Below are 15,933 nucleotides of genomic sequence, written 5' to 3'. Positions count from 1 at the left end.
TCGTCTTAATCGTTCGAGTACTATTTTAATGGATTAAAATTGCTATATTATGCGATGTGTATTCTTCGAAATTGTGATGAAAGGTATCTTCATCAAATTCAATGTATGATAATTGTTGATAGTTGAAAATATTACGCAATACTTTGTAAGAGAAAAACGTACAAAAAATCCGCATGACATAAAAAGTTGTGCGGGATATGAATCGGGGGAAATTAAGAATATTTCTATATAAAGTGCATATATACATATATATGCGGAGAAGCAATCACGATCATCATAGAGACAGTCATCGTAGATTTTAATTTTTTGATAGCGTAATAATTTTGTTCTTTATATCTATCTCATCTCCTCTCGGGGTGTATAATAATTATAATTAAATATCGTTTCCTAATCTAATGTTTTCTTTCACGACAAAATTTTTAGGGCAAATGCGCATGTTACAAGCACTCTATAAACATCATCTGCTGCATCGAGATTTTAAGTTTGTAATTGTGGAGAAATCTCATTCACCACACAGTGTATAAATCACTTATCGACTAAATTATAGTTGTGTGGAGATGTTTTGCAAGAGAAGCTCTCGGTATATATCTTATTATAGTCTATACAAAAAATCTCAACATATTAAATTGTATATAAAGAAGTAATACACATATAATTTTTAATTTATTTGCCATAAACGTGATCTTAAAAACTACACGACATAAAAATAATTGCTATAAAGTTATCGATTTCTATAAACTATTAAGAAAATTTTCGTTTGCACACGCCAAAGCAAAGAGAATTCCATCTAAGAAGTAATGATAAACAATTTTTTTTTCTTTCCAACATAATTTTACGATGGGCTTTTGAAATTATATATTTATGCAATAATAAATTACAGCAGTCTTAATATCATTCTGTTGCCTCAACGCTTTTTACAATTCCTTCACACAAGAGCGTAGTTCTCGTTTCAATTACTCAAGTGTCAATACAATTTCTTTTCTCTTTTTAATTTTTTTTTACTTAAATTTCTTTATCAATCATGCATTAAAAACGTGGTATACGTAATTATTTGGATATCATTCTATGAAAGCAACAATTTCGCATTGCATGAACGAAGGGTATTCTAATTTCGCATTACAACTTGTTTATAACTCAAAAACATATAGATTCCAATATTTTTATTATTATATTTTTAATTATTACACAGATACCATCTTCATTCATTGTAAGTGTAAAATATAAATAAATACGATTCGTTCAAGCAAAGGCTGCACAATATATTTAGTACCGTAACCACTTAACATGTAAGTACATTGTTGCTTTTGAATAACCAGGAATTAGATACGAATATATATATATATATATATATATATATATATATATATATATATATATATATTGATCTGTTCTTTTTATGTCGTGTGTGTGTACAAAGTTAAACTGTGAGAAGGCAATATGTCAAGCTTACAATTAAGCTGTACCAACGCATTTTTCTTTACGCTGCCTCCGATCATCAAACGTTATATTGTACCGGAAGACGGTGAGTTTACCGTTGTAATATATTGCAAAAATAGTAAAATATTTAAAAGGGAATATATTTTCTACATCCAATTCCTCACTATCAAAAACTACAGAAAGCACGGAAAAAAACTTAATAAATCTTTGTAATGCTTATTAAGTTAAGTGATAAAAAATAAAAATAATGTATCATTGTTTTATAGAGGTAATTATATCATCTCTTCTATTCAGTGATACAAAAATGATTTAAATTTGATTTAAAAATTCAATCTTTACATAAACAATCGGACAATGCGGAATTGGTTATAGAAATTAGAAACATTAACAGATCACATTCGCTTCTCGCAGAAAGCAACTTTATTACTTTCATAAATCTGTTGAAAATGGCACTGCTTGCACATTGTTTTCTTCATGCAAATCATACTATTACGTTTCTTTCTTTTACTTATTATAAAGACTCTTATCCAATGTTAGATAATTTGCGAAAATCACATGATATTTTATATAAAGGTAGATCCAAATTACGCGTTTGCTTTCTTTTTGAAATTTATGAATATTTGCGACTCAATCGTATTTTACTTTTTTATTAATGATCAAATATGAGGATGCAAATGACTGCTGTATGATTCTCGGAGTATTATTCGTCTGTTGTGTGTTAATGTTCGCGTATTAACATTCCATTTGTTAAAATATATATTTTGTTTTTCCAAATGCTTGAAAGTAAATGAAAAATACAAATATATAATTATTAATACAATTATTATTTTTATATTTCAAAATTAAAAAGAGATACTTGTGATGCAGAATTAAAAAACGCGAATCCATTGTTAATGAATCCAAAATTAGATAATACAGCAATAAAAAAAAAAAAACATTGTAGAGATTTCAGCTTTAATATATATTCAGTCATTCGGAAACAATATGAATATTTCCAACTATTATTATATACATTCACGACAGAGATTATATTATAATTATTTTAAAAAGAATATGTCGATTAAAAAATGAGGCATAGTGAATAATTTGGATTTAACTAAATGTATAATCACATACATACGCACGCATCACACACACACACACGCACCCACAGAGAAACCGTACAGACATTTGTCACCTCATATTTTTCACAAAGGTACTTGAATCACACAACTTTGCATCAATCATTAGTGCAGTCTGAAATCAATGAATAATCAAATATATAATATTATAATATTGTGACATTTCATAAAAGAAATAATTATGAAAAACTGATCTACACTTGATTTAAGCAATTTTGAGATATTCACGAAAGAATAAAGTAACATGAAATATCTTAAATTTATTATATTATAATTATTATTCTAATATAATAAACTTAAGATATTTCTTAAATTTATTTTACTATATTATAATTATTTATATTATAAGTCACGTATAATAATTACAAAATAATACGAGAGTCACAGTAGTAGATTGTATACTTCTTTACATGTCCATTCTTGCACAACGATAAAGAATGACCGAAATGTTTGCGGATATTGAGCAAGTATCTTTGCAAATAAGAATCACACATCTCATTACAAATGAATGAAAATTTTTATAATAGCTAATATTAGAATCATGTTATTCTATCAAAAATATTAACAAATACAGTAATCATTTATATCAAAATTACGAATGTAATTAAAGACAACACAGATTTATAGCAAGTACCTTTAGTTATAAATTGTGATATAAATGTTTAGCAATTTTCTTTAGATATTACAATTTTTACGCAATTAATTATTATACAATATTCTAGTGATTATGTGTATGGTTTTTTTGTCCGGACTGTGCTAATAATTCTCCTTCGATATTATTTTCTTTTTAGTACAAATAATAGAATGAATAAAAATATGCAAATAAATAGATGATTCTATAATCTTTAATCATTGTATGCAAACAAACGCAATTACAAGTGATTCGACTTTATTAATTCCAATATAGAAGAAGAATCATTCGCACAAGACAGAGCATATAAATATAAATATGTGTATCAGTATTATTGTAACTTGTCAAAAATATAGTATTTAATTTAACTTGCCCTATTGTTGATTTCTTTTGTGCAATAAAAGTAAAGAAAATTGAAATCAAATCAAGAATTATACACATTTGTAAACACAAAAACTTTCAACAAAATTTTAAATTTAATTTTTGTCTGCATTGCTTAAAATATCAATAACATCAATAACATGCGTAGGCTTCTGTTATTTGATATTTTATATCTTCATTATCGCAATATATAATACATTTCTTCAATATAGTAATAATGAAAACTATTATTCGCAATAAATCGATCTAATAAATGATTTGATTTTTAGATACAATAGATAATAATCAAACGCGTAATACAATATTGTTATATCGTGTGCTCTCCAAAATGTGAAAGACAATTGATGAAACCAACAATGGCGCCAGTAATATATAAATATTCAATTGTATGTTTTCTTTATTTCACGATAATATTAGACTAATCATCCACTTTGTTACTCTCCTATTACTCTATTTTGTAGCTAAATTTGTTGCTTTCACAATAATTTACGTTTTTAATATATTTTATATTTTTAATTGTGTTATTGTTTTATAGAAGTAAAATAGTACAATATATTGTAATTGTTTGTAATGATCATATATAATCCTATTATTTCCTAGAAATATCATTTCTAAATTTTTGTTAAACATAACGCGATCGTAACTTTCCTCCGGTTGCTTAAAAATGAAGATTCTTTCGTATTCTTCCCCATGTACAAAGAACCATTTATGACTCGGATATGATCCCATTTTTTGTGTATAACCCTGTTGTCTTAAATACAAATACAATGGAAAAAAGTTTGATCGCGGAATATCATTGAAAAAACCACATTCTTTATAAGTACCCGTTTTAACAGTTCGCGGTAAACTCTACCACGATTACCCTTTCATCAATTATTATAGATTCTCTTGTATCAACTGAAGGGATTAATTTTTTTTATTGCATATTGCGCACTAGCTATTAATCCAAGAAATGTCAAGTAATGCATTGATTTTATCTTTCTAGTGTTCTATTTTTTTTAATATACAAATCTCTAATAATGTTTAAAAACACATATATTAATGCATAAAATGTGTCAAGTTGATACGTGTGTGAGAAAATATATAAAGAAATATTAATATTTCTGTACTTATAAAGAATGTATTGAATAAACGCAAGGGAAAATGCATTATTATAATGTTTAAATAGTTTTTTTTTTTTTGAAAATGGTATTATGGTATATGCGGTCTCTAAGAAAATTAAAACACTTAATGTATATTAGATAAGATTCCATGAGATCTGTAATGTAATATTAATCGAAAAAGAAGATAGAAGAAAATGGGGAGAACAGAAAAACTTTTCTCTTATATGATTATTATTTAAATGTTTAAAAAGTAAACAATAAAAAAAAAGAATAGTTTCCCTTCCTGCCTTTCCAATCGCTCTATAATCTAATTAATAAAATAAGGCATGTATCGATAAAAAGTGTATTTCAATATTTTTGTGTATTGTCCTGATGTAGTGTATTCATTTTTTAACAAATTTTTTTTTAATAGTGTTCTCTTCTCTCTCGACCATATATACCATAATAGAGAAATTGTTCTTCTTTTTCGTGTAACATTATATTTTAATATTAATAATCTATAATACAAAAATGAAGGAATAAAAACATTTATTTCTTTTTTGGCCTCACTTTTGGATATTAAATTATAAACAGAATTGAAGGAAGGAAAAGAAGTAAACGAAAAAGCAAATATGATAACTACTGTGTGAATGTCAATAATTAAGTAAATATATATATGCTATAATACCCCATTGTATCAAAGAGAGTTGATGTATTAGAAAAAAATTAAAAAAAAAAAATTAATCCTATGAGTTAATTTTGTATAAACAACTTACAAGTCGTGTATAAAAATGTCGCTAAATTTTTTTGTGCGGGGTATTATACTTGAACTTTTAATAATTTCATAGTTGTAATCGTGTAAATATATTAAATAAAAATAATCCTTAAAAATTAATTATTATAACATTTCATGCCTATATGAAGAAAAAAATTTGATAATGTCCTATCTATTCTAATCGTTACATCTTAGGCAATATATATGTATTTTTCATCATGACTGTGTATAGTCATTTTTTTTATCATAAAGTTTAACACACAACTACATCTTTAAAATGAATATACGCGTAGAGCCGGGTATATAGAGACGTGCCTCACGTCCTAATTAGCATGCTTCTAGCATGTCACTGAACTGTAACACGTATGTCACACATATTATATATATATATATATTTATGAGTTATTTTTTTGATTAAATTGGAAAATCCTAAGTATCTCTAACATTCTTATATCTACAATTGTAAAAACCTACAACATGAAATGAGGATAATTGGTTCAGTAATCTACTTGAATTGGTTGAAGATTAACCTCTTTGTTACTATCACACGCTATTTAATTTATATATAATAATCTGTATCTTTTCTAATAATTCCATCGCACAAGTACAAGTACACATATAAGCATATTTAAGTCCTACAAGTGGATTCTATTACAGAAGATTTATAAAACATGTACGAGTCACATTATAGAATGAAAAAAACATGTATATATATAAAATCTTTAAAAATATTAATTATTAATACATTTTGTAATGTGTCCGTAGTATAAATGTTTGTTTCTAATAAATTGTAGCTTTAATATATTCTATAAATGTGAGAAAAGCGACAGAACAAAAAGAAAGAGAAGAAATAAAAGAAAAATACAGGCGGTAGGTATATATCGATTAAAAACAACAGAAAAAAAGGAGAAAAGAAAACGATATATATTTATTCATATAATACCTGTTTTATATTATAAAATTGGTTACTACCTATCTCGCGGTTGTTTTAAACTCCCGCGATACTCTAGTATTACAACTATAAATTTTATGTGTTGTGTATGTGTATGTGTGTATATGTATGTATTAGATATATAAAAACCTAGAAATTTTATATATATATATATATATATCTCTTATATAATATTTATATTTTCAAAATATTAGGTTTTCAACGAAAAATATAAAATTTGTTAATACTTATATATTTTATTATATTCAGTACGAATCAGTTGAAAAATCCTATTAAATATATATAGATTTAAATATAATAGAAATATCATTTCTTCTGTGACATACGTTTCACAGCTCAATCATTGAGAAAAGATTTTCCCATTATTTAATGTAAAATGGGAAAACACTTTTGTTGCGTTTATTATTATAATAATTAATTTGTTTTAAACAATTATATAATTTTCGAGGTCCCGGAACTTTGTCGACAATTGCGATTATATTATTTTCGCGTTAAATGTTTTTGTAATTCGCGCGCGCAAATGTATCGCAATATATTTAATACACTGCCAAATATGTATCTTGAGTACATAAAATATTTTCTTCCTTTAGCAGATACTGTTAGGATGCCATTCCTTGTAGAATTGTATTTAAAAATGTGATATCTGCTGAATTATAATATTGACAGAAAAAATATCAACATAATGTATAACAAGATTACAAGATAAAAAAAAGTCCTATCATATTCGTACTTTGGCGACGATGAATCAATGGTATTCTTATAAACGATCCTTATTATTCGCGAGCACGTGCTTATCGCGTTAAGAAAGTTTTCATTTTTGTCACTCTTTTATCAGTGTTAATAAAAATACAAGTTCTTGCAAAATCGTGATACTACTTACATGATATTTTTTAAAGACTGTCCCCCGCCCTTTCTCTTTTTTTCTTTTTCTACAAAGCGAAAATTGTAACAACAACTGGATTCTAGGGGAAGGTTCGGGCCTAACTTGTTGAGACGACTGGAGTCTGGCAGTACGGGCACTCGCGCTGATTCGGAGCGCACGTCGAACAGACTACGTAATGATTGCAGGGTGATAAGGTAACCGTACGATTTTGTTCTTCGCAAACCATGCACTTTGTTGCAGTTTCCCTATACAGCACCTTAGAATACAGCGATAAAATGTAAGCGTATACTCTATCATTTTTTTTTCTCATCATAATTATTTAATTTATTTAAAAATTAGAAATGTCGGTTTTATATATAGGAAAAGAATTGAGAATATAAAAGCCTTCTCTATTTCTTACCTTTTCCACTTCTTCGAGATCTAAACGCAATTGCGACTGAATTGATTTCAAAGTAGCTATCGATAACGACCTAAGCTCGCTTATTCGTCTCACTGAATGAAGATACGGGCCGCCGTTAGACGCCTCATTCTCGACCCTGAGTGCTTTCATCTGCATTAAAGCCTGCAAAAAAAAATCATTCTGGCAAATTGAATTTCAATTATCCAGAGAAAAGCGCTCGATTAGTGAACAAAATGTTTATCTTATTTTGAACAAAATATTTACCTCGTCCCTCTGTTGCTCGGCTATACCGGCTTTTCTTTTTGCCTCTTCGCTTTCCAATTGCCATGCTGCGCAAGCCGCGCGTGCTTGATTGATACGCTCATCCCATGTTGCTAATTGTGCACGGCTAGAGGTCAATTCATCTCTGAGCCTTTGTACCTGTGACATGTGTATATATGTATAACCGATGCTGTATCTCATTTCCGAGATACTGGGAAAAGAAAATTCTTTAAAATTGATTCTAACCTCGGACAACGATCCAGTGTTACTTGGACTAATGGAAAATGCATTGACCAATGGAGATGCCGGCAGAGTGGGTTGCGTGCGCGACGGGGACATTCCTTGGCTCGCGAAATCGAATAAGCTACTATTGAATCCGCTAAGCTTAGAAGCCGAGCTGCTAAGTTGCGAAATGTGATTGCTAAATGGATCCGCTATCTGATTCATAAATGGCAATGTCTAAAAGTAATCCGAGAAATATCAGTAAAAGAATTTCATTTTAGTTTTTCAAACAATTGTGAACACACGCACAAAAATAGTATCTACTTACAGATTCCATGGAGTCTTGATGAGAGAATCTCGATCCGGTGAGAAAACCAGTCTGCAATTGTTGAAGCGGACTCGACGTCGATGGCGAAAAATTAGTGAGAACGGAACGTTCAGTCATGCCGGGTATATTGACCGGAGCTGAGCTACCGAGTAAACCAGAGCTAGCTAGGCCTGCTGATATCGAATTACCGATCGGTGAATTTGTATCCCTATGAATTGAATCGACTAAATTTAACGGATCATCTAGATGTAACTCGTCTAGTGCGTTTCCTGAAAGAGATCCAATGTCGATGATATTGTTGTTTTGTCGAATATCGCGCATAGTGAATAAAAGTAAGCGTTTCATGCATACTAAAAATCACTTACCTACTACAGATTCGACAGTGTCGTTTGAATAAAACGAATTTGACAGCGGTGAAACGGTAGTTGTTAACGAATGACTACTTAACGTCCCATTCAAATTGTACGCAATGTAGAGACTTTGTTTCTGTTGAGCTTTTTCAGCTTTAGTTAATAATGGATCGCTATCAATTGCGATCATTTGTTTTCGAATTTCATTCTGGAATTAATGTCATTAAAGTCGAGACAATATAATTACAAACAATGCATATTATATTCAAAAATAGAACTTACAACTTGTATGAGAGAACTGGGATTATAGAGTATACTCGTAAGTTTTTGCTGCGCAGCCGCATTTATACCAGAGTTGGTATTATTGGAATTATGCAGTTGAGCACCAGGTGCTTTGCTGTGTGAACTGTTACTTCCTAAACTGCTGGTGCTGGCCGATTCCGAGACTTCACCGCTCCCATTCTGTAATTCAGTCGACACATTTTTAATATATGCGTGCGTGGGCACGCAAATTGTGAATCAACTCTCTTATCAATGGGACATGGATACTTTGAAAGCATCATAGACTCAGATTCTATTAGTTTTTAATTTTTTAAATAATTTACAAAAAATTATTTCTCTCTTACTCTATTTTTTTTATTTAATTTTATTCGAAACTAAAAGCAGAGTTCATGAAGAAAACGGAAAGGAAACTCACGCTACTGTCACTGAGTTGTTTATCCTTGTCGTGTGAGCGCTTGTCGGGTGGAAGTGCATTGCTGAGTATATCGGCCAGATTCGCACCGCAATCTATAGGTACCGCCATATCCCTCGCCAGGCTCATTTCTTCTGTTGGCAACACTGCTTCCATCAACACACCATACCAACGTCCCAATATATCAATTTTGAGATACAATTTTGACGACTAAGATTTATCATTTATATGAAATATCAAATTATCACTTGTCAGGCCCTACGTGTACGGGTATTCCGAATTTTTAACTTGTGCAAGAAATTTACGAATGAGCCCGACTTGCAAGCGTGCAATCGTTATGCAAATTTGTAGCGTTAAGAAAAAGAACGACAGATTATTTCACTCTAGTACCACTCTAGTTCAATAGTGACAATAGTGAAACAAGTAAATGTACACATATATTTGTATGTATGTATATATGCGTTAAAAACATAAATGATATGTACGCATATTAAATGTACACGCACAATACATGTGTGTACATTTATCATATCACATCGCTAAACTGCATAAAGCTCGTATATAATATAATAGGACTGTTTTACGTACGATTGACGAGTGTACACTCACGGTCAACATGCGCGAAGGCGCAAAAGACTCCGCGTGGACAATAGCCGGCCTGTTGCACGTCGTTGCATTTGGTGGATTTGTAAATCTCGGGATGGAATTGCTGTTCCGTCCGTGTGTGACAATACGTGCACGCATCTCCCTGTTCGCAGTTGCCTGGCTCGCCCCATTCCTCGCCGTGTTTCACATTCGGGCATGGCGTCGATCTAATTGCCGAGATGCAGATATATACTTGTAAATATTGTGTGTATATATATATATATATATATATATATATATATATACACAATATTTACAGTATATATATACATAGCTCTCTCAATCAATTGCGGTATATTAATCGATTGCTCGTTTTACCGATATTTGTATTTCCGTGGACTGCGCCTCTTATCCTTGCTGTTGTGATATTGCGGACAGGCGTAACCCTGCCGACACAGCCTCGGAGGTCTCTTGCACGGCTCTGTCTTGTAATTGCTGAGCACATAATTCGTGTCCTGCCATTTTGGATCCTCGTTCATCAGATTTCGCTCCTTGTCGAGTATATTAGGCCCGTTGGATGAAGAATTTGGGTCAGAATCGGGATTCTCCAACGCCTGAATTTCCTTGATATCGTACACGGGCGGACGCAGATCGTGATTGCCGTGCGCGAAGGCGCAATGCGGGCCATTTTTCACGCAAAATCCACGCGTGTCAGTGTCGTGAACGCACATGCACGTCTTGTAGTAACGCAGATGATAACGTCTCTCTGTATCACCCGCGGTACGATGCAAAAATGGGCACCTGTTTAACAATGAGACAATTTTTATCATTTTTGTCAAGCTACATTATTATATTTTCTTTACGTATATATATATATAAAATACACACACACACAGTTATTGATTTTTTGAGAAATTGATTTTAATATGCACCTCTATAATTTATTCCTTTTTTCCATCTTTACCGATTTAATATTAATTATAATAATAATATAATAATTTTTATTGTGTTCTTAACTTCCAGTTTTTAATTATACATTTTATAATAATTATTCACTATTCATGTATTATTTGCGATTAATTTATTATCGTATTTCTATTATTTGTAAATTATTTCTAATTAGTAAATCTGCGCGTGTATTTTTTCCAAAAAATTATTTTTGTCGCAATAATAAATAAGCGAAATGAATAAACATTGCACGATACTAAAAAAAAAAATAATTTTAATTCTGAATTGTTACATAATGTATTTTTAAACATATTTCTTTTCGTTGTTTCAAGTAAACAGTAAAAATTGAACGAGCATCTCTTATCGCTATTATATAATGTCCCTATAATAATATTGTATGGCCAAAGAGATTTTCAATCGAATGACGAGCAAAATTGTAATGTGTCGATTATGCTTTACGATCTATATTCGAATAAGATTTAGATACATGGTATAATTCTTTGTTGTGCCATCGTGCCAAGTACGCGAGGGAAAATCGATAAGAGCAAGCTCCTTTGTTCGACAATTCGTAACGCTGAGAATTTTGGACAAGTTTATCGTATGCGTAATTGTTGGATGAAAATTGCTTTATATACAACATTCATCGAATGTATATAAAGGAGAGTTTAATTACCAATTTACAAGGTGTCTGTAGATTATTGTTCAAATTTCACGATGTTTTTGCATAAAAAATTGAGACGACACTTTTATCCCTTTTATAAAAGGCATCCTATGATTAGCAATCTTTTTTTCCACTGTTACAAAAATATTGTTATAATGTATATAATGATTATATATATATGCAAATTGCAAATAAAGAAACTAACTGATCCATACGCTATGACAAGCGGCACGAAATCTTTTTAATTCTTTTAAATAAAAATGAAGAAAAAAGTCATTTATCTCATTTATCGTAAAATAACGTATGATTTATTTGTAACTTTTGTAATTTGTAAAATGTCGACAAATATCCGCGTGCATTTATGCAAATATGTACGACACAAGTGTATGTGTTGCGTGTCGAAACAAAGTTTAAAAAAGTTGGAGCAAGGGAGATGTTAATTAATTTACGCGCAAGTAATAATGTCATTTGATTGTTTGCGGCAAGCGCACGTTAAATTGACACCGCGAAAATTAACGATTTTTAACACGTAAAAGAAATTGTCTTTCTACCTTGAAATTAAGAAAGACGAAAAAAAAGTAGGATCGATCGTATAATAATCAAGAGCTACAAATTGTGCGTGGGTGTATCCTGAAATGATTATATATTATCGAAATCGTGCATATTGTTGAAAGAAATATCGAAAGCATCGTTTTTTATCGCATCTCGGACGTTGCGAGGTGTCAAGTTGCAATGTCAATTTTGGCGGGCAATTGCAAAAATTACGCGTGTGCGTTACATATACGTGTCAACGACCATCGCAAAATGACGCCGTGCGCGTGCGAGCGGAGTGCGTCTCCTTCTTTTTTTTTCTCCCCCTCTCCAAGCTCGATTTCCGATCTTTCGTAACCGAGCTCGAATCGCGAGGAATGTCCTTCTCCAAGTCCGCGTTCGGAGAAGCGTTTTGTATAATTTCGCGCGCGGCGAGGCTCTCCCCGCGAAATCTTTGGAATCCGATATACGAGAGAAAGGTGTAACCGCATTAGGTTCCAGCGCTTACAATTGGGCTAAATCGCGCGCGCGACGCTACAGCTGAGCGTATACCTTCGATTACCGTAGGAACGTTGGTGGTCGTGCGGGCGCGAATCCATCTAAAAATCGACAAATTAAAGAGTAAAAAGGCGATACGCGTATTTCCTCTTCTTAATTTTTTTTCTGGCTCGTCCCCGTTCAAGTCTCAAGCAACAATGATTTCTCTGCGGGGGATGACAGAGCCGCGAGCGCGGTAAAACGTAAATACCCATATGCGCACGCGAGACACGTAACGCGTTACGTATGCATATGTCGCGCGTACGATACGCGCACACATGCACGCGCGTATGTCGTCGCATCTATCGCTTATCGATGCGAGTGAGAGCGTGCCATCTTGCCCGCGCGCGCGCGCACGCACATACGCACACGCGCGTACACGTACGCGAAGGCACGTTACCACGTATCTACACCGGCGGAGAGTAAACGTCAGTTTTTCGAGTAGCGACAATGCCCCGAATGTCTCGTTCCCGTTCTCGAGAGACGTACGACGAGCATTGTCCGTTCGCTCCGAATGCGAACAACGCCACGCGTAATATCGCAAAGAGAGAAAAAAAAGGTGGCACGCACGCACGCACGCACGCACAAGTCGTATGTACGCAGAAATGTAAGAGAGCGAAACTTACTCGTCCCCATCGGGGCAGATGCCAGTGGTCTCGTCGTACTTGGTGCAATAATTGTCGGCGCTATAATTGAAGGTGCGGTCCCTCTTTCTCACCGGTCTGCGCCTCCGCTGGTTCATAAAGTGCCAGTTGAAGCACGTGAAGGGTCTGTGCTGCGTGCATTTGCGTTGTATGAAGAGAGGACATTGCTCGACGCGGAATTCTTTCAAGTATCTGGAATGCGAATCCGCGGTACTAGACATTATTTTCGCCCGAGATACTTTTCCGGCTGCCTCCTCGTTGCTGCCTCGCCGCCGTGTCGTCGTCGCTCATACATGTACGATTTTCGCGGATCGTAGGACGCGCGCGTCGCGTTTCAGTCGCGTTCGTTGCTCGCGGCTCGCGGCTCTCCCGTTCTTTTCTCCCTCTCCCTCGCCCTCGCCCTCTCGCGCGTTCATTTTCTCCCTCTCATTCTCGCCTTCGCAAACGTTCTCTTCTCTCTCCCTCTCCTTTTCGTTCGCGCTCTCGCTCTCGAGCACCGTTACCTTCTACTTTTATCCTCCCTCTCTCTCTCTCCCTCTTTCGATACTAATTTTCTTCGCACTGCACTTTTGGCGGTGGGTCGCGCACTTTCCGGCACAAATGGCCAACTCACTCGCCGTCTTTCGCTCGATGTCTTTCTTTCTCTTTCACTCTCACCCTCTCTCTCTCTCTCTCTCTCTCTCTCTCTCGCTCGCTCTCTCTCTCTCTCTCTCTCTCTCTCGCTCGTTGTCGCTCGCTATACTTTTTCCCCCCCGATATACAGCGACGGATATACACGTACGATGCGCGACACGTACCGCGTTCCTCCGCGCGAGTTATCTCACCGATCTCACTTGGGCACCCGGCCCGGTCCGACCAGCGGGCGCTACTTACGTGTAATGATTCGCCTTTTCCGCCTGAGCTGTCAACAAAGGTTTCGAGTCGGACTTCATCTTGGATACAACAACGCGAGCCGACCAACCGCGCTCGCGCACAAACACACGCACTAACACGTACGGTGTACACCACCGACCAACACGGCGCACCGTCTCGATCGTCGTCCTCGCCCTCGCCGTCACCGCCACCGCCGCCGCCACCGTCGTCGTCGTCTTCGTCTTCGTCGTCTTCGTCTTCGTCTTCGTCGTTGTCGTCGTCGTCGTCGTCGCCGTCGCCGCTGTCACTATCACCAGCAACACCGCCACTCGCGCTACCGCTACCGCTATCGTTGGTGCCACCGTCGCCGTTTATCGTCGCCCTTGCCGTTCTCGCTCTCGCTCTCCCGCTCGTTCTCGTTCCCGTTTCCGTTCCCGTCGTCGTCGTCCTCGTCCTCGTCCTTGTCCTCGTCCTCGCCGTCACCGCTGCCGCTACCGTCGCTCGCGCTCCGTACCGGTCCGTTTCGACGTTCCTCTTTCCTTCTCCCCGCCGACCCAATCGCCCGGCCCACTACGCGCGGATTCTATTGGACGAGGAATGCGGACCGCGTGACGCAACGTACCCTATACGCGCCTCGCGAGCCAATCGCCGCCTCCCCTCGCCGTCACGTGACGCGCCGTCTTTCAAGGTCATTAATGTTTTGGTTTACGCGTAAACTAAACAGGCGTCCGCGATTCGACGCGTCACGCCAATCGCCGGTCCGTCTGCCCGTCTCGCTCGTCGTTGCCCTCATTTATAACCTTTTTGGAAATTGTACATTTTTGCTTTCAGGTAGACGACTAGGTCTCGCATGTGCGACATTGTTGTCGACAGAGAGAGAAGGAGTTGCTCCGTCGAAAGAAGCAACTTGACAATTTTAGCATGCATCTCGAGTGTTTTCCCTCTTCTCCTTCTTTCTCATTCTTTCTCTCGCGAGGAATGTTATCGAATCACGAGTCGGATTATCGAAACGCGAAGCTGCGAGATAAACCGAGAATGTCTTGATGTTATGTTTTTTCTAATCTCGATAGAGATACAAGCATGAATCGTGCCGCTTTCACATGGACATCTTACGTAATTGCTGTCGCATTTGTTTTCCCGTTTGTTGTCATCGAGTCTCTTGACACTTGGAAACTGAAAGAATCGATAATGTTGTCTTTCTCTCTCTCGGCAAGGAGAGAGATGACGCAGTCTCGAGAGAAAAAATAAATTTACAATTTTATTCGTAATTACCACTCGTGTTGCGATTAATTATTAGCCATCGCGAAAGAAAAAGTTATTTTTATAAAACGGAGAAAATAGAGGGACGTGCGTATATCGCATGTGTGATTCCTCAATCTCTCGCTTTCATTGAATCGCCGCCATAACGTATAAAATGTATAGACGGAAATTCGATTTTTATTCCATGATGGCGGGTGGATTTGCGACAAGGGGGCAGTTACTCTATCCACCAATCACCGATTAAATCGAGCCTCATTCGAAAGGAACAAAGCAAAGGGCGTTTTTCAGCGAGCGACACAGAGCAGGGAATAATTTCATCCTTGTTTACATTCGGCAACCAACAAGGACAAAATGATACATTGTGTCCTTTGTGTCGCTTGCTGAGAAACGCCCAAAAT

General features: G+C 35.2%; 1 protein-coding gene across 11 annotated transcripts; it reads right to left on the bottom strand.

Moving 5' to 3' along the window:
- Nucleotides 1–644: 644 nt before the first annotated feature.
- Unk (RING finger protein unk) lies at nt 645–14,843 on the bottom strand. 11 transcript variants are annotated; one of them, XR_014439864.1, is made up of 13 exons: nt 14,297–14,843; nt 13,406–13,615; nt 10,481–10,903; nt 10,106–10,329; nt 9,521–9,663; nt 9,106–9,285; nt 8,839–9,031; nt 8,474–8,742; nt 8,170–8,382; nt 7,927–8,082; nt 7,663–7,842; nt 7,260–7,518; nt 645–7,025 (listed from the first exon to the last, which is right to left on the bottom strand). XR_014439864.1 is itself a non-coding variant. In XM_083105156.1 (12 exons), exons 1-12 carry the CDS (start codon nt 14,353–14,355, stop codon nt 7,360–7,362), a joined length of 2,409 nt encoding a protein of 802 aa, XP_082961282.1. In that variant the 5' UTR covers nt 14,356–14,843; the 3' UTR covers nt 645–7,359. The 11 variants fall into 11 exon arrangements, 9 of the variants coding, with proteins under 9 accessions (XP_082961282.1, XP_082961283.1, XP_082961284.1 ...); XR_014439865.1 differs by having other exon boundaries at nt 645–7,022; XM_083105156.1 differs by having other exon boundaries at nt 645–7,518.
- Nucleotides 14,844–15,933: the final 1,090 nt, after the last annotated feature.

This window comes from Camponotus vicinus, unplaced genomic scaffold, assembly GCF_025532165.1.
Source record: "Camponotus vicinus isolate PSW18456_S1 unplaced genomic scaffold, iyCamVici1.0 SCAF_7, whole genome shotgun sequence".
Classification (NCBI taxonomy): domain Eukaryota; kingdom Metazoa; phylum Arthropoda; class Insecta; order Hymenoptera; family Formicidae; genus Camponotus; species Camponotus vicinus.
Note: the sequence above shows the minus strand (reverse complement) of the source record. Positions and strands in the feature narration are given on the sequence as shown.